At 39.0% G+C, this 27622-nt stretch overlaps 1 protein-coding gene across 3 annotated transcripts in view; it reads right to left on the bottom strand.

Moving 5' to 3' along the window:
• The window catches only part of EVC2 (EvC ciliary complex subunit 2), an 85720-nt gene that overhangs the window by 36289 nt on the left and 21809 nt on the right, over window positions 1-27622 (bottom strand). For all 3 annotated transcript variants that reach the window (XM_068403218.1, XM_068403220.1, XM_068403219.1), the window contains exons 8-12: window positions 25119-25253; window positions 22859-23010; window positions 11831-12155; window positions 8655-8894; window positions 6353-6528 (exon numbers count right to left, since the gene is read on the bottom strand). In XM_068403218.1, coding sequence (XP_068259319.1) covers window positions 6353-6528; window positions 8655-8894; window positions 11831-12155; window positions 22859-23010; window positions 25119-25253 — 1028 coding nt within the window. The remainder of the gene's footprint in view (window positions 1-6352; window positions 6529-8654; window positions 8895-11830; window positions 12156-22858; window positions 23011-25118; window positions 25254-27622) is intronic.

Raw genomic sequence — 27622 nt, 5'->3', positions numbered from 1 at the left:
CCAGTTGCTATAGTATTTAATTTCAAAGTGTAAGCAAGATCCCAGCCATGCCTGCCATAGTTAGAAAAACGTCCCTGTCCACAAACTCCAACTGAATTTCAAAAATTACCTGCTATTATATTTACACCAGAAATTCCCCAAATCTTTCTCAGACAACAGAAGAATAAAAGAACATCTTAATTCAGACCAGGCTGTTGGACATTCGTGAGTTATAATTTCTAATATTAAACACAGTGGACTTACAAAATGTGGGGTTGAAAAGGTCAACATGGAACTTTGAATAGAAAGCAGGAATTCCTGACCTGAACCTGAATGTTGTCCAAACACTTTCTGGTTTATTTTTCAAATCCCCATTTTTTAGAAGACGTGAACATTAAGACATTAACATTACACACAGAGCATGGATTCAGATGAATCCAGGGCTCCCAAGTCCCTGTTCCAACATGATACCTGGCCCAATTAATAAACTACAGTAGCAGCTAAACGTTGCAAGCTCTCTAATTCTGGTTTCTTAGGATTTGTTGATATTGTAACAGCTTAATGCCAAATAAAATCCTCAAAATAAAAGTTAAAAGAAATAAAAAAGATTAATGTATTAGCTCATTTGCAGACACTGCACTGTAACCATGGTGGCCAGATTCCACAATTCACACCTCTACATCTACCACTCAAGCATCCACAAGTATCTGAGTAAGCCACGAAACATCATCCCCTACATAATGAATGTGCTGCATAAAAACTCAGACCTGCTTTATCACACAGTTATGTCAACCAGAGAACGCCTCCTTTTGCAGAGCTTTTCCAATGTCTATCTACTGTCTTTCTGTAATCTTCTGCAAAGAGGATTAAAATACCTCTCAGTATCTTGAAAGCAATCCACCAAGCATCGTTTTTGGATCTTTTGGCCAAGTCATTTTTGCCTTGAAAGGAATCAATGTTAAATTTCAGTGCTATGTTAAAAAAAAAACAAAACAGCAGCACCAAATTTCCTACCCATATTTGGTAACTATAAGTCTTGCCCCACTTTTTGATCAAAGCCAAGGCAAAAGGTTAGTGAATAAAAGGTAGATTCATTACAGTGAGGAAGTGAGGCAAGATAATAGCCAAGATACTACTTTTAACACCTTCATCCTGTCTTGTACTGAGGAAATAAACCCAAGCTTGCTGCATCCAATTAAAATCCCTGTCTAGAGCAGTGAAAAGGGGCTGCAATAGAGAAAGACAGATGTGCTGGAACTATCCAGCAAATGAAAGATACAGAAAAAGCCATGAAACATAGATGACTGGAAGATGATATATACCTACCTATTCTTGGGATGGAAAAAAAATTCCGTTTCAGTTTGTTGATTTATTTAGACATCCAGTATGTCCACAGCTCAAACCGAAGGTGATGCAGTTTTGTAAAACCTATTTATTTATTTTTTTGGAATCTACTTATTTAGAAATCCCAGATAACAAAAACAATGGGCAAAATGCCTACCACAACAGAATTCTATGGGAGTTTATGTGGCAACTTACTTACACTAATCAGTATTAGAGTAATTCCTAGAAGGCAAAATCCTGGCAAGAGACCTTCATTTCTGGTTACTTATAAATACAGTATAAAAACAATTACAGTATTAGAATTGAAAGATGTCCTGTTTCCAAAGGACTCGGAGCTGAAACACAAACTAAAAGGAAAGGAGAAAGATAAAGAGACAGTATAGACTGTATGATAAACTGCTTGGTCTCAGCATACGAGACATCTAATCACTGAAGAAGTGTGCATGCACATGTTTAATGTCTTTGAACAAGGAGAATTTTAATGAAGGAGAATACTGCAGTAATGACAAGGATGTTTACAGTGATTCACCCAAATGCAGTGAGTGCCATGGAAGGAACAAAGATGAAGTGTGTGGCCAATAGCAGCAGTATCATAGGTCAATCAGAGGCAGACCCCGACTTCTCGGTACCGAATGAAAGCCAACAAAATTTGAAGAAAATGTGAAGTGAGGGCACTAAAAGTCAGACGTAGTAGTTAGCTCTCCACAGCATCAAATACAATCTAAGTGATGCTGGACCCCCACAAAGGCAGATCGTTTAATGAAAGCTGCAGAAGGCATGGGAGTGTCACTAAAACATAAGGAGACAATAAAGCAGAAAAGTTGTACCAGCCTGTATGTACATGGAGGCTGAATCACAACACTACACAGAGACCACACAGAGACAACCTGCAAGACAGTGCCCATATTGCTCTGCTTGAGCTACTGCAGGATTTCACCTGCTGAACTGGCATCTTGCCGGTGCCCAGATCAAAATTTAGGTAAGTAATTCAGAGCAATAAATGCTTTACATAGCAAAGTGCTACAAGCAGAAACAGTTTTAAGAGATTATTAGAAAACTTTATACTAATGCACTACTGCTGGAGGCATTCACTTTCCAATACCAACTCACTGAAAGGTCCAGGTCACTGTTCAGAAAATTACTTTGCTTATAACAAAGTCCATATAAATTGAGATTATTCAGAAGAGTAAGAGACCAATATGAGATGTTTTGATTTGAACTTTTGTGTCAAAGATAATCAATTGCCTACTTCAAAAACACAGTTCACAAGAAATGCTTGAGGTCTTATAAAAATTAAAATTTTGAGAGAAATTTATAAAGGAGCTTGAGTTGTTCATACCTAGCGAGTCAGCAGAACTGGACTCTGTTTTTAAGAGTCCAAAGAAGGAAGGAAACTTCTTGTGAACGAGCAGGTACTGGCAAAAGAACGATGCAACATTTACAGCTGCTGTAGTTCAAAAACATAGAGAACCTCATGCCTCTGGGGATAGCTGAACAATCCAGGATAAATACTGCCTCAAGCATCACCCTCCTGCCCATTTATTGTCTAAGGGAAAACAGAAAAAGTATAGCTAGACATCCCTGAAATCTATCATTATGGATTATATTTTAAAACTTGCTTTCCTGCCTTTTGGCACTACAGCCCACGGACTTGATTTCCAAAGGCACTGAGTACCCACAGCCAGTCCTGACAAAAATTACATTTTATTTAAATACTATCTTTAGAAAGCCCAGCTTGAAAACTGGCTGGTCTATTTCATTTAAAATGTTCATAACCCTCCCTAGAAATGGTTTCGTTTTATTTTGCTTTTTATAACCTTTATTTCTGGCCACACAGAATCTTTTTCATGTTAATTTGAAAGTGCCTTGCTATCTTATAAATCTGAACATCCTATTAAGCTCCATTTTTAAAAGATCTCTCCCCTCATCATTTATGTGCTGGTTTACGTATCCCTGAATCTCTTTATCTGTGGTATATCTAATCTACCTCTCCTCCCAGTTTCTCTTCTCCATACAGCTAGTTCTGCATTTTAAAATTCCATTTACAAGGGTAAATTTAGGGCACGCTATTAAAGACGGACACAATAGATTAAGACAGACCTGTATCTATATTTAGACAAGCAGACTCAATGCTAAAGTGAAAAATAAGAGGATGTTACGGATACAAATTTAAAGTGCCGGCCATTCAGACCAGAATTCTCTTGCTGCTCAAATTTTAATGCTCCAATCTGTAAATATTCCCCAAATGACTTTATAATTAGAAACTGAAATACAATCCTACCTAGCACAGATTATAACTTCCTTATACTAGGATATTTCAGTTTGCCTGTAGGAAAAAAAAAAAAAGACTAGCAAATAATCTGAAGTACTACATTCTGGAGTTTTATAATCTCAACAGCTAAAGAATGAATAATAACATAACAGTTTGGCCAACATTTGCCTGAAAGGAATTCCTGCCACAGCAGGTGTGGGAAGTTACAGGAAAATAACTAGTTCTAATCCCAGAAAGCCAGCTGGGATTGCTTTTCTAAAAATGCTTTCTCCAATTATGGACACGTTTCCTTTGTCCGCAGACTACTACAACTACTGTATACTCCGAGAAGTTTAACAGGGCAATGCTAAAAACACTATTGTTTCATCCTGGTAATGATCTTTGTTGGTTTTGGAAGTTTTTTTTTGGGGGGGAGTATTTTTTTTATTGATACATTTTTTGGGATGAGATCCACGAGGTCTTGGATTACTAAAACTACACATTTCCTCTCTGTTTTGTACTTGACTTGTTTTGTGACTGGTAGGTGCAATAACAGGCATGAAACAATGAGTGGAACCTATTTTTCCAGCTTGAGAAGTCCCAGTTTTTCATTGCAATGATTTAAGTCATGTATGCAGGGGTCATACTTTCCCACAAAGGCTTTTCACATAACCACAACACCTGTGAAAACGTCTGTCCTGGTTTGGCCGATTTTCCTTTCAGTGATTTTTCCTTTCAGCTAAGTCTCCTCTAAGTAACTGCACTTTCTGAAAGTGCAGAAAGGCTCTTGCTGTACTTATTCTTGAGAGAAACCAAGGTCACTGCTGAATTCCTCACTGCTTACGAGTGAAGAGCCGAAGGGGGGTCGCAGCTGCAGGGGGGAGCGGACAGGGCTGGTGACCAAAAATTGACCAACGAAGGTATTCCATCCCATACACGTCATTCTCGGTATAAAGCGGGGGGATCACGAGGGTCTCGCTCTCTTTCTGCTATGGCCGGTGTCCAAGGAGGACTCCGACTGTTTTCCTGCTGCCCCCGATCCCGATCCGTGCATCCCTGAATCCAGCTCTCAACCGTCGCTAGGCCCAGCCTGGGCCTTCCTGGAGCCTGCCCTGCAGTGCCGGTGGTGACGTGGCTGACTTCAGGGGAGCTCAATCTTGGTTTTGTATATATATTTGTATATATTTGATTATTTCTATTATTGTTATTATACTCTTTTTCATTATTATAGTTTATTAAAACTGTTTTAACTTTCTAACCCAGAAGTCTCTCTCCCTTTTCCCTTTCCCTTTCCCTTTGGGGGGAGGGGGGGGATAACAGAGAGCATCTGCCGCAGGTTTAATAGCCGGCCCAGCTTTAAACCGTGACAACGTCTCATAACATTTCTCATAATCCGATTCCAAAGAGAGACATGAACTGACAGAAGGGAACTCTCTGAGTTATACTTCCTATGCCAAGACATTTATTTTCGTCTTTGAGCCACACAGCTGCAGATGTTAGCAAAACAGGGAAAGCAGTGCAAGCATACTGGAAGAACCTCTCTCTGATCAATGAATCTTGAGGCTAAACTTAGGGTATGATTCCAATGAGGCAGCACACAGGACAATCAAAAAGAGCAAAGAAGAGTTACAAGAAAAACAGGTAAATGACTTTATCATATCAACAGGTGCACTCTTCAGTAGCTTTTAACAGACTTCCTGCTTCCAACTATTAAATTACTTTTAAATTAAGTCAACAACATGAAAGAAAAACCACAACGTAAAGACTGATATTTATACTTAATGCATGTTCCACATGTTGTCAGTGACTGACACCAATATGGACACCTAAAATATACAAATAAAGCTGCATGCAGAGGATCAACAGCAGCAGTTCTAGGTTGTTTTCCTGCGCACTACTGTATTTTACTGCACTGGCATGATGCTCAGTAACCTCTCTGTAAGTCAAACTAAGATAGGCCACAGTTCTCTGGGTAGCAGCAAGAGGTCTCTCTCAGTGCTCCACATGGCCACATAACATTAAATAACTGTGTCTCTGGTAAGTCACCATTTCTATCTCTCCACCTTGACTATGAGTATCCTCACACAGAGTACTTGAATCAGCCTGGATCTGGTATGATATCCCAAAATCAAATGAGTGTATTACAACAGTCCATTTCCAGGTCTACTTTTTACTTCACCTTAAGTTTACTTTTTAATATTCCCTGCAACAAGTGTATTCTCTTACATTATTTATAAATTTAGTCAACTTTCTTTAGAAAACATTCATGCTTTCCAGCTTGAGACTGTACATCCAGCTCCTCAAAACACATTCAATCCAAGTGAACCACAATTGTTCTTTTCTATTAAATTCAGATATTCGCGCGTAAATAACCCAGACAAATGGTCTTAACTGGTACATGTTGCAATGGACACTGTTAGGACTTTTCACATGACTGACGACTATTCACAATAATAATGGATGTATAAAGACACTGAGACTCTTACATGAGTCTGGTTCCCACTTAAGTCAGAATTACAAACAGGTACTATACAGCAATTCATCTCTGTGCTGTACGAAGTGGACATAGACAACAAAGCCTCACCTTAGCGTCTGCTGGGATATTAGCTAACAAAGTCATCAGTTACAAAATATTTTCTTAGAATTAACTTAAAAGATAACTTTTTTATACACCTTTCCTGCTAGGTAACACAGACAAAAAGATTTTTTGAAGACTATTCTATTGCCTTTGAGATAATGTAGTCAAATGACTGCCAAGAAAACAATTGAGATATTTACCTTTCCATCTTATTAATGAGACTTGATATCTGGGTTGCTGCTGCATTTATAAGAGCAGAGGCTTGAGAATCCCTTAACTGTATCTTACTTATAAGATACTCTCTGTAAGCAAATCTTCTATTCAGATGATATTTCTTGCTAGCTTGCAAAAAATCCATTAGCCCTTCAATGTCTCCCTACAGGAAAGAACATGAATAAATATATTTAATTAGATGTAATGTTAATTTCAGCTAACACCTGTGAGTATCAAACCAGATTTGTTCATTAACAGGGCAAAGTTAAAAAACTCTTACAAGTGAAAAACAATAAGTTTATATCAACTTAACTCTAATGATCGCATCAAATTACTACTGTTATTTCAACAAAACAAAACAGATAATGTGCTGAGCTTTTGGCCTGAATACCTCAACATTGTGTGTACTCTCTTGAATTCTTAAGAGCACCTCCTGAGAGCCCTGATTTAGCAGGTAATTTAACCAGGTACCCACAATCAAATACACACACAACCCTACCACTTTTCGTAGCACTGCTTCTGCTTCAAGCTATCCACAGGCTGAAACTGTGATCTTGAACTGTGATCCAAAGGTAGCACGTGTTCAGTAACAGCAGTATTTTTTTTTTTCATTTACTATGTATTGTATGATTAAATAAAGGCTAACATTTTCATAGGTGTCTAAGTTGACTTCAAAGCCAAACATAAGTCTTCCACATGCATCCAGTACAGCATGGGGAAAGCCAAGCCCGCTGTACACAGCCTGGCTCAGAAGCTCCTGCTTCCAACAGCGGGGAATGAGAAGGGTTCAGGTACCTACAAGTGGGTCTGTTAGAGACCAGAGGTGGACACAGGATGGTCTATAGCAGACATTCTGCTAGCATCAGACACCCAAGACAAGGTCTGATACTTAGGTGACCCATGTCTGAGCAGTCAAAATGTCATCAACTTCTTTCACTTGCCTTTCACTTGCTGGCTGCTCAGCTGTCTTGTGCACAAATGCTTGCTGCATCTGTATCTGACAGTGGCCCATGTGTGGCTTTTTTGTAGTGAGATCTGACAGTGCATCTAGTTTTAGGAGTGGGCCTTACATGTTTTGACACCTACTTTCCAGATGTTGCTTTTTAAACTCCAGGCCCTCAGCCTCTAGGACCATAACAATCATATTTTTCTTCACGAAGCAGCCAGAAGAACAATTCCCAGAAATTTTGGAATCTGGAACACTAACTTTCAACACAAATGGAGAAAAAAAAAAAAACAAAAACAAAACTTTGAGGAAACCACACAAGCTATTCTGTTGCAAGAGGCTTAAAATGTAACTGAAATCAAAACTAAAGTCCCAAACATACTCTTCATCAGCATCCCTGACTGTGTAAGTTAGAACACTCAACCCTCAAAGTACAAAACCATAGCACTTCAGACATACCACAATTTCAATAATCTACATATTTGGATTGGGGGGCTCAGTACATCTTCTGAAGTACAGAAAAGTAGTTGATGCCTGCGAGGTTTTGAAAATGCCTACACAGGCAGGCCTCCAAAAGTATTTATCATTCATTTGACAGCATCTCACCTGTTTTAGAAAATGCCATTCATAAAATAGTTTTAGGTACCTAACTGTTCTCTTAGTTGCCTAAGTCCCTTTATTTTACTTTCAGAAATTACTTCTGAAAATGGCACTCTGGCATTTCTGTACCATGCTGAGGGCCCCATTAACACCAGTGAGGGTAGACCTGGAACCAGAATTTTGCTGCACGAGCATAAATCTGTTCTCAGATCACCCTGTGAGGGAGGGCTTAGGGGTAGAGCTGCACCAACAGACCTTTCAGGAGCTAAGCAGAGCCACAAGACACGCAGATATATCAAAATATTCACTGCAAAACTGAGGATTTATATTAAACAATTTCCCACTGCATGGTGTAGACATGTTTTGAAACTTCTTTCTTCTGCATGATACAGGTGAGCTACTAGTCATATTTTCCCTGAGCAGTAAAGACAAACTTTAAGCACTTGGGCATTTTGGAAACATTACCCCTGAAAACAAAAATCAGCACTAAGCACATAACATTGTGGCAAATACATTTAACTCAGTGTTGCAGAAAAAGGCTGTGCGCATGCATCAATATACAGTTGTGTAGATGTCTCAATGTGTATAATGATGGCATTATACTTTTTAAAATTCTTCCCAAGAAAATTAGTTATAAAAGTGATAACGTTTATCCTGAAACGTATTTCCTGAAACATTTCTCAAAAGTTACTGTGGGTTTGTATTCTGTCATTAGGTTAGGAATGGAGTTATCATCCTATTACCTGTATTCTAGAGTAATCTTCCACTAATGTTTTAGCTGCTTCCAACTTCAGTTCTCCCTTGAAAGTAGCATTTGTTATCTGTGTAAAAAAGATATTATGGACTTCCTTTCTCTGGGTAACAGCCAGCTGTCTATAAGCCTTTGCAAAATATTCCTCCTGCTTTACCAGAAGGAACCTCTTCAGGCGGTCCTGCTCCAGTCTGTGAAGTCTATCCAGAAGACTTCTGTATTCTACAGCAGGCTGCAGAGAAGAGAGAAGTAAATAAATCTGAAGTGATTGTCAATATTCAACGTATTTTAAAGTATCAGTGCTACTAGCTCATACATATTTTACGCATACTCTGATTCCTGTCATTTCAGGTTTGAATGAAGGCTAACCCTAAATCAGTGTACACTTTCCATGTTTTTCACCTGTTTGGAATGACAGGGGTTGTACAGCTGTCAGTTCCTAATCCAGATAACACTTACAAGACATAATGAAGTCTTTTCAGAATTTAGAAGCATTATTTAAGATAAATTATACAAAATGGCATGAAATTCAACACAAATACTATATATGAAATTAATTTCTTAGGTTTCATCAATCCTGAAATCCTATTAAAATTGAATAGACCCATACAAGTCAGAACAATGAAATAACAATAAGCATACATTTTAAAAACAATATAAATTAGAAAAAACTATTCCACTACAAATCTCTAAAAGTTCTTATTATTGGTGACCTATTTTATCTATTAGTTTCTACAAATTAATCCAAGAACATCATTTCAGAGTTACAACAATGGAGTAGAATTAAATGGCAATTAATTTAAAAGCTTCTTCGCAAGAAATACTTTCTCATAGTGCTCCAGTAAGGCTTACATATTCATAGTTTTAATCTCAGATGGCATAAACTCATTATAGAATCAAAACATACACGTCCCACAGAGCACAGAATGCTTCTTATGCCAGCAGAGCTACCTAACAGTAATGTTGATCGTCTTCTAAATATCATAGTATTTATCTGGGGAGAACTGTCCTCTGCACCTCACCCCTCATTCCCAAGAGACACACTGCAGACAGCAAATAATTAATCAAAAAGGCAAGGAATACACATTCTGTGTTTTGGCTGGGAAGGGGAGGAGGTTATTGCTCCAGCTGTTTTTCATTGCAATATCTTGGGCATCAGTACATCTGCTGCCAGCAGCACAAGTGTGGGCCAACCCTAGCGCTCTGGTACGTCCTTTTGGACCAGGTTCCACGGCAAGTACAAAAACAGGTCCTTTCACAGACAGGAAAGTGAACAGCAAGATGTTAGTATATCATAAATGGATCAGGACAATTATTAGATCGGCCTTAATTCTTTGATTCCTACCATTCAAGATTTCCAACACAAACCAGACTGAATCAATACCAATGTCTTTTGTGCAAAGAAAAGCCACTTTGCTGACAGCGTATTTAGTGTGAGTTCACATACTGAGTTTCAGTCAGGCCCCTCTCTCTGCAAAGGTAAGATTTATCTCAGTGATGTCAATCGAAGAGTTAGACATCTAGTCTAGGCTCCTTCTATAACCAACAGAAGGAAAAAGACTTCTGCAGAGTACAATTCACCTCATCCTTAAAAAGATGTCCACAAGTATCCCTTCCTTGACGTCTCCTTTGACTTTCTAGTACCTCTAGTTCAGGATGTTCATATCCTACAGATATTTGAAAGCTCCCTAGGGTCACAATTTAAAATGCACCTGGAAACATCAAAGACATTCAACTGGCTCACTACCTTGTGCCATCAACTTTCTCCACACAACAGCCTGATAAACAAAATTTCTTCCCGAGAGCCTCAACATACTGTAGTACCTTTGATGGGTCACGCTCAGAAAGAAAGTTCTTTTGTCAAAACTGCAATCATGAATGGTCATAAAAGTCCTTAACAATTATAGGTATATGATATGCAAACAAAAATGTCTTTTTTTTTTAAAAAAAAAAAAGCAAACCACAAAAAAACCCAGAAGGCCAAAAACTTAAGTAAGGAATACAGGGTTCTAAGGGATTATACACCTAATGTAACTTCTTTTATCTCTATAATCAAACTGAAACAGACAGCTGGAAACTCAGCAGCATCACATTCAATACCTACATATCAACTTGTGCTCCAGAAGCAAAGCTCCACTCATAAGTAACGAACTGCACTATTTATTCCCACCAAGTCATCCTCTTAATATGAGTTATAACGTTAGACAAGCATGAAACATTAACTTGGGTATTTCAGCATTTTAAGCGTACAGAGGTGAAATATTCAAAACAACAGAATCCTCTCCAGACACATGAAGTAAGGGAAAAAAAAAAGGTGTGTGGGGGTGGGAAATCCATTTTATTGTAAACACTCAATATACTTGAAAAAAGACATGGAAGACTGGAGCATAGTTTTGTACATGGGATGTTGGACTGGTGATTCGGGCTCTATTTCCAGCTAGTGACTAAGTATGAATTCCTGGGTAATGATACTTACCCGTTCAGACAGAGATCTTTGAATGAAAGTGACACACATAAGCACTAAGCTTTTACTTAAAGGGAGACTCGAAACTTGTAAAGAATCATACATGGCCTTAAATTACTTATCTCACTATCATCCAGAGACTAATTCCAAGAGAAGTCCAATCCCTGCCCTGCCCTGCCTAAAATATAGATTGTTCTGCTTGCCTTCACTTGGTTTGAAGGACATCGGACTTTGGTGCACTTATATTCTCATTTTCTTCAAAATAAGAATATAAATATTGGTGGCTTCTTACCTAGATTGTAAGGTTTATGATGCAGAGAGTTGTTCTGCTCTGAACGTGCAAAATACTTTACACAGTCTCTGACTGGAGTTCTCAGAAACTGCTGCAGTAAAATATAGTAAATAAAAAACACACCACTTTGCAAGGGTTTAAGTGACTATAAAAAAAATCAGGGTAATGACAACCTTTTGTTTTCGGGTGTCACAGATTCTCTTGAGATAAATTTATTTTCTGGTAAAGTAAAAACAGTTTCTTAATAACAACTACCCTAATTATGACTTCTGAATTTTTGAACGCATTTAAATTGTATAGCTTTTGCCTTTGCTCTTCTAAAAGAACAACTCAGCCATTCTAGTCTAAAAGAGAAACCATCTATATAAAACCACATATCACGCAAAATATCTTGATTTTATACCAGATTTACCTTTTCATGCATTTTCTTCATTAATTCCTCAGCCTCTTCATTTGCAGCTCTTGCTTTTTGGCATTGAGCTTCCATTTTCTTCCCAGTTTCCAGATTACATTCAGCTGTTAAAGCTACAATCTTCCTTTCATACTCCCCTTGAATCTCTTTCTCCATTGCAAGAAACTGCTTTTTGAAAATTGAATTCATCCTCTTCTCCACATGAGGAAAGAGGCTGTGACTTAAGACCATGTTCTTCATCATCATAGCAATCACTTCTTTACATATCTGCGTTCGGTATGTCTCCAGATCAGCATCTGCCTGCGTCAGGCTGGCAACCTCCAAGCTGTAGAAAGGTAATCAGGACTGTTTGAAATTGCAGATTATAGGAAATTCCTATCAGAAAACAAGGATATCTATATTCATTCAATACTGGGTAACTGAATGGCAGTCAGAGAAGTGCAAGAATATCACAGCATATGAGTTTACTAATCACGATAGTAATCATTCCTTAAAAAGCAGGGTGAGCCAACTTCTACTACAGCAACTTTAATGAAGTAGTATGTCCATTCTTGCATTTCCATTTTAAACATAAAGAGGAAAAGCTTTTCTTTAAAACTGAAAACAACCCTTCAGCTTAAAAGCAAACAAAAACCTCACACACACAAAAAAAACCCACCTCCGTTGGGAAGCAGATGAAGTGAGTATCTGAACAGACTACACATTTCACTGACTTTGTAAAACAGTTCTAAACTCACTGACCCATCTGCATTTATACCCATCACTGCTTTGTGTTCTGTGCTGGTGTATTCTCTTCTCTGCAGGGAAGAGGGGAGAGTGTACTGATTATGTGCCAACACAAATAAATTAAAATATCTGGTATCCCTCTCTCATGAGCATTAACAGAGTTCTAGAAGAGAGATTAAAACCAGAGGGAAATACAAGGGTTTTTTACAAAATGCAATAAAAGTCATGTTGCATATGAACACATTCTCATTTATCTTTAGAGTTAATGAAATTGGAATAATTATTCTCATTTCATATACTAAGTAACTACTGTAAATTCTATAGCTTTGCCTACTCTGCACTCAATTCAGGATTGGAGAATAAGGTGGGTTTTGCCCCTGCATGTCAATTTACATGAAGACACAGCACTGTACGTTTCTGTGTGTGGATGAAGTATACAAGAATTTCTTTGTGACCTACAAAATACACTTTTAGGAACTTAAATCCATTCTTTTTTTTTGGTTAGGCTAAATTATTGGTTTGATTTGTTCCATAGTCAAATCTTAGAATAAATTTCAAATCCATAGCCAAGATCTTGGCAAGATTTGCAAGATGGTAGAATGATACTACATTCAGAACGGTATATATCAAAGCACGCAAATCTATAAACACTTCACCTTTTTGTCAAATAAACTTTCCTTTCCTTATATAAGCAAATAAAGTTTAACTAAAAGTAAATCAGTGATACATTATTAGCACCGCCCCTCTGTTAAACACGAGAGATGCATTCTCCCCATTTAGAAATCAATGGGATGGAATTAAGTTGTTTTCTTACAATGATTCAAATACTTGAAGTATTTAGGAGACATTAGCTTAAGCCATGACAAACTATCACAAAGAGGCAGAGAGATTTTTCTGTTGCAGTCTCTGAAAACCCCAGAAATGCACTGGCGATGGCCATACTCGTCTTGGTGATCTGCTGCAGGGCTGGCTGGTTGCAGCTGCAAAACCTCCTCCATTTCCCCCCCTCTTCCTCCCATACAGGAGCAGGAATCACTGCTGTATGGGGCCAGATCCCTGTGATTGAAACACTGGGTGCCTGAAACATTCTTCACAGAAATTTGAAGATCCTATAAGAGCTAATATTTTCTATAATGTCTCCAAGACAACACAACAGTCCAGCTTCTCTATGCTGTGTACAGATGGACATTGCAGGACAGCACCTGCAGGGACACAGCCTTCTTGGGTGGCGTTCAGCATCCACGGTCAAGTCCTCCAGGGCACTGATCTGCTCCCTCTGCTCGGGGAGAGTCCTTCTCGCTCCAGGACAGTTCCAGGGGTGGCCACTGAGGACAGGTGATAGCAGGATCAAGGGAACAGGATGATGAAGCAACACAGCAACCGCTTCAAATGGGCAGCACAGATGTGTATTTTCTCTTAAGTCTTTTTGCTTACAGAAGATCTAGGACTTTTGCTGACATATCAGCTAGTACTAAGCTGTTTACTTATGGTAACTAACTTAAAAAAAATAAGTGTTTCAGTTTTGTGCAAATGCATTTAAACAAAAACAAGGATCCAGAAAATGGGAACTTTATGATATAACATTTCCGTAATGACTGTCAGGCAGTGGTAGGAGCCCCCCCTTCATAGATTCACCAATTCATTATTAGCCTGTAAAATCCAAGCCACCGGATTTACTTTTCTGTTTTAATTCTTGCTTCAAGTCCAGTAGCTCTGATTTAATTGAAGCGTACCTGTCTTTTATGAGAAACATCTCATCTTGGTTTTCAAGCATCCCCTAGCAGAGAACTAAACAACACTTTAATTGTTCCACTTGATAATTCCTTTAAGACCTAAAAATGGTCACGTTATTCTCAGCTTGAATTTGATTAGTTTCAACTTCCAACTCTCTCTGTTTGCTGGAATAACAAGTTCCTTAGTAATTGTTTTTCTGTTCTTCATGTGTGCACTGATAGATGGTGGTCACAGCACCTACTAACCCTTTCTTACTGAAGTGTGAAAGACTGAATTCCTCATCTCTCTCCCTGAAGGCAACACTTCGCAGCTCCACCGTGTTGATACACAGCTCGTAACACAACATCGATTTCTCATCACAAATACAGGATTTTTTTCAGCATGCTTTGAAAAAAGATTAACCCATTCCTCACCCACCTCCTTACTTGTTACTTTTCCAGTCTTCAGCAGTGATACCAAGAATGAAAGCCAAAACCAAACACCACCACTACATTTCCTATTGTTATCTTTCCCTCAGTCTTCCCACAGTACTTCTTCCTATTTACTGCAAGTCATTACAGACTAGGCCTGATTTCATTTTGAGCAAGATTCCCATGCTCCTTCTCATCCACAAAGAGAACTACAGTACCCAGTCAACTCCACTCCTCAAGATCATGATGCCAAATGCAGGAGGAGCAATAGGTGTAGTTCACCTGAGGTTTATGTGTCAGCAAGTGAGTGATGAGGCTGTTAAGATCTCAGGTGTATTTAATCTGCAACTCTCACCCTCCATTTTCCTGATAGCACATCTGTGAAGAAGGCAATGAAGCAGAAGCAGCATGTGAACTGTTCCACCAATCCAAGGGTAACAGCATGGAGAAAAAGTAATTACAAGCCACAGCTCTGCCAGGTCACATCCCAGAAGACAGCAGCCAGACCACTGCCTTTTTTCAGTGGCAGCTGAAGAAAGGTTGCGTCTGTAAAAATCTGAAATCTGCCTTTCACGTGATGTGCTCTGCTTCTGGTCTGCCTCCTCCACACAGCAGCCAGCGGGAGTGAGATAAGCTCATCACATGCACCAGAAACCTTGCTTCAAGCTCTTACTACAAATGAGAGATTGAGGGCAGCCTTAACAAGCTGCATCAATATAGTCTTAGAGTCTTAGACGCCAACAGTCAGTACAGAACAGGAATCCTCTACATATAATAAACCAAATGCTTTCAGACACAAGTCCATCACAAGAACAACGCTTACAATCATCCAGATTAAATGTGCAATGTTTTGTGACACCAGGGGGAAAAAAAATCACAACCTGACACTCTGTGCCTCCTTAAACTGAGGAAGATTTATTAAATTGCTTTAAATGCTCTGCACTATGCTTGTTACAGCAATTCATGTTTGAAAGGTCTCGCATTTCTTTCTGAGCATATTCAGCATAATAGAAACATGAAAGCCAATAAAGTACAGGTAGCAGATGGCAACCTATTGATGAAAAAGATCAAAGCTTCTGTTGGACAAAGCATGCAGAGAAAGGATGAGGACAGTACAGAAGGTAGGTGGTACACAAGTGTGGGGGGAGGAAAGGTGAACATACATGTAGAAAATGAAACTGCCGGCAGCAAGTGTAAAGATTTTTCACTCACTTGAAGACGAAGAGGATTTAAAGATCTGTCAGAGAAGATCTGGGAGGAGAGAATCCCAGACGCCAAACACAGAGAAGCAGAGAGAGTGCCTGAGCATCTGATGTCCTCCACAGACCTAATAAAAGAATACAGGAAGGCAGCTAGGGTCAGGAAAGAAACAACTATAGTTAATTTTAAAAAAAAAAACGAAACACAACACCACAAAAAAAGGAAACCTCTCATTAACTACAAAATAATTGTGTCTTTAAGTCTTATTACTCAAATTAGAGACCCGCAGAGGAAATTTTTGAACAGGAGAATTAATAGCTGCTGAATTTAACAGTCCTAAAATGAACTAATATCTTTCTGACACATTTTTAAAACGAATTCAGAGTTTGTAAAGATAAACTACTGTGACAGAACTTTCTGAAGTCTAAAGGGGAGAGAAACATCAAACAAACTCCCCTTCGGTGACTTTTTCCTCACCGAAACAGAAAAAACGGTCCTTTTCAGAAGACTCATCTCTCATCTGCAAATGGTAGCCAATTAGTAGCATACGTATTACAACAGCATCCAGAGGAGACTGGAGCCCTGTGGTAGCAGTTTCTGCAAAAGCAGCCCTTCGTGACACCCAGTGCTCCCCAAAAGCATGTAATTTGGGGCCATTTGTGGATGGTTTGTCTCCACTGGCCCAGACGCCCCGCTGCAGCAGTGACTCGGAACACCACAGTGCAGCAGCTGCACCAACTCCTGCTGGCAAGAGGAACGCAGCCAGGGAAGGACAGAGGGACACACAACTGTCCCCAGGCCAGTGGCACCCACTGCTACCGCCTAAGCCAGAGCAACACATCTCCTGCACCCCCAGACACAGTGCTAATGGGACAGCTGCAGGGAGGAAAAGGAGGATAAAAAAGAAGTGTTATGGTCCATGTTGCCTTGACACACTTCTCAGAAGTGAAGATGGAGAGAGGGTCGGACAGGGAGAATCACACAGCCAGAAAACAGTACCTGCAGTGCTGGCTTTAGTGACAGTAAACAAAGCAAGCCGATTCAAGTACAATGGGCATCAAAGGTCTTCAGCTGCAGATGAGGTTTGTTTCCTAAATCATCCCTTTATTGAGGGGTTAGTAATACAATATCAGTAAGTTGGGCTGTGTTTTGTTTTGGTTGTTGTGGGTTTTTGTTGTTGTTGGGTTTGTTGGGCTGTGTCAATGTGGCCCCTGCATGCAGTGCCATAGCTTCCTCCCTTCAGCCTCCTCCTCCTTTCTTCCTTCCTCTGCTTCCCATGCTCTCCCACCGGGTCCGGTCACAACAGAGACTGCAAACACTTCGGGGCAGGGATTTACACAGGCTGCAGTACGACAAGGCACAAACCTTTGCAGAAGACCAAAACTGTGCTAAAGCCAAATCAGAGGTAATGGCATGAAGTCTGAATGGCCACCAACAGCTACCAAATGCCCAACACCAAATTCTTCAGCCCTCCTGTGCCAGAGCAGGGAGCGTTGCCTTTCCCTGGTCTCTGCCCGCTGCCAGGCTGGGTGCAGCCCACATGTGTTAGAGGAGGTCTGAAGATGCTCTGTGCTATACCAGTAACTACACTGGCCTGCAGCCAGCTCTGAAGTGGGAGAGTTCATCCATCAGTCCTGTGACGCTTATACAGCTAAGCGTAAACTTGGCACGGCTCGAACGTGAGCCTACAGAGAATCCAGGATATCTCACCAGTAAATAAAATCACTAAGAAAGGTACATCACAATTATCTAAGGATGCTGTCACATGGATGAGTCACAGCTTTCCAGAAAAAGTCAGAATGCTGACAAAACCAGAAATAGGATTCTTATGATACATAGCCAAAAAAAAAAAATCCCCAAATTGAAAAAGATGATAAATTGAGCTGAGAGACTAGTAGCTCTTCAGAAAAAAAAAGATTCATGAAAACCTGCCAGAAGTCTAAGCACTAGATTTGGCAGCAGTTTCACTATCAAATTCCTTTAACTCTCCACAGCAATATAAAGAAAGTAAAGGTATTTCAATTCTTAAACTAATCTGTTTTCAAAACATTTGAAAAATCCTGCATTTAAGAGACTGAGAACTTCTGCTTTGATTGCAGAAAGTATAAAAACTAATAAATCAGTGAGCTTCAGCAAACCAATTTAAAAAATACAGCTAGCTACAATATAGCTGTTGCAACAGAGCTCAGAAAACGGTATTTCACTGAAAAACCACTATGGAAAAAGAGTGTAAAAGAGACTGCAGTCCTGCTTCCAGTGAAGTCATCACACATTTTAGCATTGATTTTAAAAGCACCAACTTCAGCCTGGATACTAACAAAAGCATAAATCAATATTAAGGCTATATGCATTATGCATTAATGCCTGAGGAGCTTCCAACTTTGCTGTGATCTATTCAGATTCTTCTGATCTACTCAAACAGGGTGAGTATTCAGATGACAGAAACGGTAAGAGGTATCAATCTTCTTTCAAAATGATATGGAATAAAGCATCACTAACAGCACTACTCTCAAAAGCAGACTGTTTTCTGGATGAGATAAATTGTTCTGGGTGGACAGCAGAAATGACCCATATAATTCTGAACACGATTTCTTCATAGTTAGCCAACACCAAAGAGCCATTTTTAGATGAAAAAAGATATGTATTCATTAATTTCAAATTACTTGTTTTCTTCAGTTCCCCTGTCTTATGGACTCCTGTCACCTATCAAGCATTTGAGCTTCTCTGACGGAAAAAAAAAGTATAGTTTACACACTTGTCAAGTTTGTAACTGCATTCATAACAGAACTACAATGCAGGGTTTGGGGTTCATTTCATATATCTTACTGTTATATCCATGTGATTATTACTTATTATTGTAATCCTGCATTGTATGCATCGCACAAAACTAAAGCAATGAATTTGCCCTCCATTCAAAATTCTAAAATTTCAATTACACTTTTAAAAAGCTATGAAATACAGAAATTTAGCTCCTCAGTTTTTTTTTTGTACTAACAATGTAACTATTTTGCACCATTTTCTATGTAGGAATATTCAAGTCTAGCTGCTATGACAATGTGATCTTTTATTCTTACTTTCCATTTGAATTCAGGGTTAAAAAAAAACCATATTTTCTCCATAGCAAATTAAATTGAGACGTACAGCAAGAAATTTACATTTAGAAAGAAAAAGTGAACTTTTAATACAGTAGTAAATTGGTTTTGACTTTTCTGTCAAGGCTCTCTGGAAACAGTTTGATCCCGTTCTCTAGCACGTTGGCCTCAATGCCCTCCACCATAAGAAAAAAATCAGCTGCAATGCATACATATTACTTAGTGATTTCCCCAAATAATTGGCAGTATGTATTGCCTATCAGTAAGCAGGTTCAAGTTCAGCTGGAGCTTTGACAAACTCAAGGAAGCAGAGCTGTACAAAATGAAGATGAAAAACACAAGTTGTAGTTTTCCATTTAAAGCCATTTAAAGAAACTAAGTTGCCTTTAACGTATCTCTATCTTCTGAGGCTATGAGCGTGGTCAGACTTCATCACACTGGACACAAACCCAAACTGCTCAGCTCTCTTCATATTCTGTTCTAGACATACAGAAAAAGAGACACACAACATTTTGGAACACGATCTTCTAATGTGCACGTCAAATATTCAAATCATATAGTTTCTTCTCATTAGTATTCACTGCCAATGGGCCAATATTCAGGAATATACACAGTAAGGAACCTACTGAGAATAAAAGCCAAGCTATTTTGCTGAATAATGTACATCAAGGATATGACTTAGTAAGACAAAACTCACAAAATGAGTAACTAAGAAGCTTCCTTATGAAATATTAAAAGTATGTTCTGTTCTCTAGCCAATCCTCCTGACATTGCAAACTGTCTGCACTCCAAAGACACCCCTGTCCACAAATATTGAACACATGCTCCTAATGTATTTGCTAAACAATTTGGCACTGTCATTTCATAAAAGACATTAAGTATTAACATAGCTTTATGTCGTAAAGAGGACAAAAATATCCTGTGGCTCTTATTTTTCTGAGTAATTTTCTCATTTGTCTCTGGACAAAATAACAAAGCACCAGAACGATTCCAGCCGTGTTTAATATCACCATGCAATTTAAAAAGAATGTATCTATTATGTTGGCAAGCTTATATGTACGCCATGTAGAGAAAATGACACATAGCTGCAGCAATACATGCAGAAGCAATTATCAAACTAGAATACAAGCAAGATGTTATTGGTTGGTTGAAAATATCTAAAGTATCAAAAGCTCTCTAACAAAAGCTCCCTATACTTTTGACTCCTCAAATAATAAAAAACAGGATTATGATGCTAAAATTCATATTGGTATATATATGACATGAAAAAATTGTGCTCAAAATACAAGCTCAGTTCTTATCCTCAATATACTCCCATTCCTATGAGACAACACAAACCTCATTCCTCAATTCCTTACAGAAAACCCAACTATTCTATTGGGTGACACTAAATGTAGTAAAACAAAATGCAACATTGTTGAAAAACTGATTGTGACCACAAGTAGTAAAATTACAACATTTGATTCAAGCACAGAATACCTTCAAATTGACTGCAATTATCCATTAATAACTTACAAACACACCATCTTTCTTTTTCCCATTACATTTTACAAATCACTACCCTTAAAGCAGGTAATTCATTAAAAAGAATTACTCCGTTCTGGTTTTAGCCTAGATTACTGTCACAGAAGCTCCTAAGGCAACAGTACAGTATTTTATCTTTGTCTTTGGAATCAGCTAAAAACCTGGATAAAGTACAACAGTTTATGAAGTACAAGACTAAAATTAAACCTTTAAGGAATATAGATCAGAACTTAAAGGACTGCTTTGACCCAACTTGCAGAATGAATAAGGAACCAACATTACAGGACGAGGAAGCATCATAAGCTAAATATCAAAGTGTTAACAAAGACAGATAAAACAAGGGGTGTATTATAGCTGCCGAAGAAAGCAGAAACAATATTTTATGTATCTAATACAGGGGTTAAAGTAATGCTGTAGCCTTTCTGACCAACCAGCCTGCAAGACTGGGATTCATCTCACCCACCTCCAGACCCCTACATGTGAGCTAATTAGCCCAGGCTCCAGGCTTTAGGGTCAGTGGGCACAGCAGCCATACAACTAATTTTTGGAAGTCTACTTTGGGATCAGAATAATCATACCCTAGAAGTGCCCTTTTTCACCCCTGAGCAAAAAGGGACTCAGGGCAACTCAGTGTAGGAGTTCACATTGCAGTGATCCTCACTCAGTCAGATAAACTATACCACCAGAAAGAGAGGAGAGGAAGAGGAATGCAGTAATTGAATACACATATTCAATGAGTGACAATAAAAAGAGGGAATGGATAGAAAAAAATACTGTAAGTGCATCTGTGTGTCACCTCCTAACAGTAAATGAATCAGAAGGCCCAGTTTAAAACTACAAGAAATGAGAAGAATTGGGATAATCTAAACAGGGATCAGGAAGCACCCATTGCTAACAGGTAGAGGCTGATTTGAGCCCTTCACAGTAATGTCTATCAATCACCCTTTCAATCATCTTTTGTAGCAGGAACCCCTGTAACTCTGGATACCTTTGTGGTCCATCTACTATCCTCATCCTGGAAGATGGAAAAGATAACTCAGAAGGTGAAGGTTAGTAACTTTGCTAAGGGGAATCTATTTCACTCACTGCAACACTTTACCTCCTTAGAGGTAGAGAAAATAGAAACTGTGGAGAGAGAAGCAGAAGCAAGAGAGACATTTGTGCTAAGTGCATAAGGATATTAAAAACCTTTAGCTTCTGGATACATACTCAAACTAAGAAATGAATCCTGTATTATGGGTTTAGAAATAAATCAGTTATAAAAATAATCCCATTCAAAGATTTGTAAGAATATTTACCTTTCTAAACCATAACGTATCTGAAAATACCCCAGCATTTTTTTTTTCAAATAGCTATTCATTATCCCTGAAATAAATTAATACTAAAGCGAGTTAAAAAAATGTTTGATCCTGTTCTTCTTAATATTCACATAATGATTTTCAGGACATGTCTTCTCAAAGCCTGAGCCGCTATATAGTTATAAAAGCAAGGACCAATGTGCAATTTACAGAGATAAGCATCCCAGCTATCAAGGAAATACACGAAATAATAATGCTGTTAGTTACCCTTTAAGAAAGAAAATTACTTCCATGGTCCTGTAACTTTTCCTTTTCAGCTTCTACAGATTTTATGGTTGCATAATACTGCCTGTAGTCTGACTTGCCATGAGCTAACAGTAAGACAGAACAAACGAAATCCTCTCTGTCCTCACATCAGACCTTTTTATTGAATTCAGCTGAAGAACAGATGACCTTTAACAGCGGCATGTGTCTGTCAATCAGCCCTGACTGGCTTTTCAACAATATCAGGAGAGTTTCTCTGCTCTACCCAATGGTCCCCCTGATTGCAACTACGTGGTATCTTTCTGGCAGCACTATGACCTGTCGCTCCTTAGACTGACCCAGGTGTTTCCAAAATATGCTGCTACACAGCAACACTGGCACCCAGCAGGGGCTCTCTTTCCTATGACAAAAGCCACCCTTCTGAAAGCAGAATGTGTTCAGCAATAGTAGAATACACCCTTTCAATGTTCTCATGTACACAGAAAAGTTTCCCTTAGTGAACCATAGGGAAGCAAAACTAGATGTTAATCTGGATTGGAAAACTTGCATGCCTACGGCCTCGATGGAGCTGTGACTTCTATAGGTAAAGCAATATGAAATAAGACAATTCTCAGTTCCCATGCATGGCTATTTAATACAGTTCAAAAACCTAAGGTAGTGCAATCATATCCATAAACAGATACTATGAAGAAAAATTAAAGGGTAGATACTCAAAGCATGTTCAAAGGATTGTTTGATGATAAATGTAATAAATGTAATGTAATAGCAGTGAATTCTTACTCTTCTAAAGCCTGATGCATGTTCCCAGATTCTTCAAAGGACAGAATATCAATGATTTGATCGTTGGTAATTATATCTTCACTGAAGAGATCACCTGAATTAAACTGAGAACGCTCCAGTTTGTGATTTTGACTGACCTCATGCTTTATCTCCTAAAAAAAAAAAAAAGTAAGCTTCAGATTATAAAAAAAAATTTACACTGAGCATCTGATCTAATTTTATTGCAGGTAACTCTGGGTGAGAAGGTTCCTACTTATCATCAAACTGTACAACTGGAAAGGGTATAAAGAGATTGTGCAATTCAGATACGTATCTAAAATCAAATATACTATTTTTGTTTCATGCTGAACTTTTTGTATATAGCTGATTGGGAATAGAAATGAAGAAATGAAGAAGACAGATGACTCTACTTTCCCTTCAGTAGGCTTGTGAATGCCTTCTTAGGAGGTTATCTTCTACTATAAACTTTCTAGGCCAATTTTTTTAAAATTACCATGGTATACAAATTATATACGGCAAGATTACAGCATTACAAGGTGAACAAAATGAAAACTAATCCTATGAATGATGGAAGTGACTCAGCTCACAGTTCAGTGAGGCTCCCTTGAGACTGAGAGCTAATACTATACAAAAAAACAGTTGTGGCGGGTTAACACTGGCTGGATGCCAGGTGCCCACCAAGCCGCTCTATCACTCCCCTCCTGAGCAGGACAGGGGGAGAGAAAATAAGGTGGAAAAAAACCATCATGGGTCAAGATAAAGGCAGTTTAAAAAAGCAAAAGCAAAGGCCGTGTGCGGAAGCAAAGGAAGACGAGATTTATTCTCTGCTTCCCATCAGCAGGCGATAGCTGGCCGCTTCCTGGGAAGCATGGCTTCAGTACGCGTAGCGGTTGCTCTGGAAGACAAATGTCATAAATAACGAATGCCCCTTCTTCCTCCTCCTTTCTCTTAGCTTTTACTGCTGAACAGACATCATATGGTATCGGTATGGAATATCCGTTTGGGCCAGCTGTCCTGGCTATGTCCCCTCCCAAGATCTTGCCCACCCCCACCTTACTGGTGAGGGGGGCGAATGTTGGAGAGACAGCCTTGATGCTGTGGGAGCACTGCTCAGCAGTAGCCAAAACACTGGTGTGTTACCAACACCTTTCTAGCTACCAATACAAAGCACAGAACTATGAGGGCTGCTATGGGGAAAATTAACTCCATATCAGCCAGACCCAATACAATAGTATAAATATCTGATGCTAGGACCAAATTGGCCCTTTTTTATGGTTTCATTAACACAGCTTTTTCTGTAAAAAGAAAGAAGGCACACTCTTTTCATTTAAAGGGATTATTTTTTCAGGTCTAAAAGAAATAAAAATTATTGATGGAGTAATTTCCAATTGCAGAAAATAAGGCTGGAAGTGATTTGTGAGCCACGCTGGTCTGTCCAGAGGGATGGGAGATCCACCACTGTCCAAGCAAAGGAGGAGTTCAAACCTCTGAGCACACCTCTCTTAAAGGACTGCTCCAACCACTGTAATATTCTGATTGAGGCCTCCAGCTCCCTTCCGTCGAAGTTGTTCCACTTTACATAAATACCTAAATAATAAACAGACGCAAGGGCTGGAACTTGGGTGAACCTGACGAATATTTATCAGAGACTGTATTTTCTCTCTCCAGCCCAGTATGTACTGAAACACTTTCTCCAAACTAGCACAGCTTGGATAAAGAACACCAAAAGTGCTCCATCCCCAAACCCAACTGTTTTGCTTAATAACTCAAGAGATTAAGGCACATCCAAGGAACTAAGACCTAAATTCAAATCTCCATTCCTGATAATCAGAAATACAATTTGGACCCAAGTCTGCTATGCTCCAGGTAAGTGGTCCACTCCCTGGGCAACTGCTCATAACCCACAGACACCCTGCCTCTCTCTCGTTTTGGGGGACAAAGAGGAGAGGAGGAAGGGAGGAATATGAAAAGAAACAAGTAGCCAAAGGGTAATCTCCCTCCAGTCTGAAGCTAACATCCAGGTACTGACAGCAGTTCTTTTGATCAGGTTATCACTCGTACACCTCCCTCTAAATCTGATTGTGATAAGGAGTAGAGGTTGTAGAGATTACGTTACCTGTGAATTCAATCCATCACTTGGTGGCTTTTTATTTATCTTCAAAAGTTCTTTAGACAATCTGTATTAGTTAGCAAGTTTTATCATCAGACACGATCAATGAAAAAATCTAAATAAAGTACCGTTACAGACAGTATGACTCACCTGGTTTTTACTCCAGAAACTCCATTTCAATATTTGGGTTCGGTAAACAATGAAAAAACCAGCACATGTCAATACAAGGGAAACAAAAAAAGCAATGAAGAACCCTGAAGCATGGACGACATGGCTGTACGAAATCTGAAATTAAAAGACCATATTATTAATACTACATTTCAAATATACATAAAGATCAGACTGAGAGATTATAACTGTAAGCAACATAGTAAATTATTTTTAAATGTAGTAAATTATTTTAAATATTTCACAACTTCAGGGTTTCTCAGCAATAACTACTACATTGTTATTAATATTTTCAAACAAGTGTCTATTTTCCATAGGTTTTGAAGTCAGCATGGTTCGTTATGTTCACCTAGACCACATTCTCGTGTAACTCCAAGAAACAGAACTCCCACAGACTGATGTTTAGGTGCTGTGACTCTTGGGTGTCCTGTACGTTATAGCCTGTTTTTCAGTGTTGCCAAACTCTCCTAAGTCTCATTGAAATTGATGGTATTTGATGTTGCTCAGAGCCTCCAAAATATCAGTCTGAAGTTGGCTACCTTTAATTAATGGCCATTTCTTGATTCAATAAAACTGAGTAATCACCATAGGGAAAAAGCACCAATACGAGTTCAGAATAAACATGTAACTGACAGTTGACAAAACCACTCAATTCGCGCGCACCTTCGCAGTTTCTGCATGAGCCACAGTCTGAAAAGAACAGCAGGAGCACCGGAACCGCAAGCCAGCTAACAACTCTGTAGGCCTTTCACTTTAGCTCTTAATTTAATCTTTAAATTGAATTGCATTAAAAATTAATTTTTCCTTCATGCTCCATGTAGCAAAAGTTAATTCAGTGTTTGTTTAGTTCTTTGAGATCTCTGGATGAAAAACATAGCACAGCTACTAGTATAATGTTTCACCACAAACTAATCACTCTGCTGGGGCCAGAAAGTGTAAATAATTAACATGATGCTTGCAAGATGGGCTTGGTCATCTCTTGGAGCAGAAACCTGAGAGCATTCCATGGAGTGAATGGTAATTCTGCATAGGAAGCGATAATCAAACACGGTCTGCAATTTGAAAAGGATTTATTCCAATTTAACAGCAGAATTTTATCCTTTTACTGCCTAGCTTTCCTCTCTCTGATATGTTTTTTGTACACTGAAAATCTGTCATATCTCTAACTGAAAGGAACTGCTTCATGTCAGACTTGGTTGTTTCACAGGCTCAGCTCCTCAAAGCTGCTGGAGATGCTCAGCACTTATTGATTTCAATATGATTTCAGTTGAATTAGGTGATGGTGTCATTACAAAGGAGATCATCAAGATGTTATTACAGGCTACTATTTGGCACTTGTACAGTTCCAAGAAGATCCAAGGTTTACTGCACAGTATTGTACATGTAGAACCAACAATTGCTCTGACAGAGGTATGTTTGTTTTGGTTTTTTGTTTTGTTTTTTAATGTCCTTAGTCTAAAATAATGAAACCCTTAAGCACTTTGAGTTTCATTAAACCATTTTGGGACTAAGTATTTATCTCAGTAAACCAGCCATGTGCTGAATTCCTTCTAATACCTTTCAATAATTTTAAGTTTTAAATGGAAACAAGAGAGAAAAGAAAAAGAGGAGCAACACATTAATTTCCCGGTTCCATACGTAATTACCAACACACACATTGTCTGAATGTTTTTCCTGATGTAGCTTCCTACTCCTTTGGCCAATTGCTTCCATTATGCTCCTCTGTACCATGGCTGACCACTAAGGACATCCAGCACATCCACATCAGCGTCAGTAGCAGCTCTCTCCTCCTCTGACTCTGCACTGCCCCCCAGTTCCTTGCCATGAGCTCAGTTAAAGCTGCATCACTTTGCACCAAAATATCTTAATTCTGAAAGATGATTATGTAAATATTAAATAACTCCTTTCCCTAACCCATTGCTTACTCCCTTCACAGATCAAAAGGGTTTAGCCCATACCCCCTGAACAGTCACAGAGCTAACAAACATCTGTGTGTGACTTGGAAAAAATGCAATGCCTCTTAAGTCAATCTGCTGTCCCCAGCTTCTCCAGTTGCACTAGGTGGCCAAAAGGGAATCACAGAAGGGTTCTCCTGTGCCACACCAAGGCTCTGCCTGAGGTCCCACCACTTTCAAGGAACAGGAGATGCTGTAGATAATACTTAGGAAAAAAAACGCTGCTTTGGAACGACTTCACCATTCATGTCTGAATTCACTCGCATTTGTCCAATTTCCAAGCATTCTGTGAAATTCAGGGATCTCTCTAGGCTTGGCTTCTGGGGAAAGCAGGAATCTGGTGAGGCTATGCGTTCAGTGAAGCTGAAATGAAACTGGTTAAGTTTTGAAGGAGAAAAAGCACTGGCTAGGGAATGATCCTGTGCTTTCTAAGTAAAGTAAAAGGCGAGACCTAAGGCGAGACAGTCAGTCTGCATCTGGGCAGGCAGTTCTGTCAGAGGTTAAGCTCCGATGGAGAAAAATGGACAGGGA

The sequence above is a fragment of the Nyctibius grandis genome, chromosome 6 (assembly GCF_013368605.1).
Source record: "Nyctibius grandis isolate bNycGra1 chromosome 6, bNycGra1.pri, whole genome shotgun sequence".
Lineage (NCBI taxonomy): Eukaryota > Metazoa > Chordata > Aves > Nyctibiiformes > Nyctibiidae > Nyctibius > Nyctibius grandis.
The sequence above is the reverse complement of the archived record's forward strand: the minus strand, read 5'-3'. Positions and strand labels throughout refer to the sequence as shown.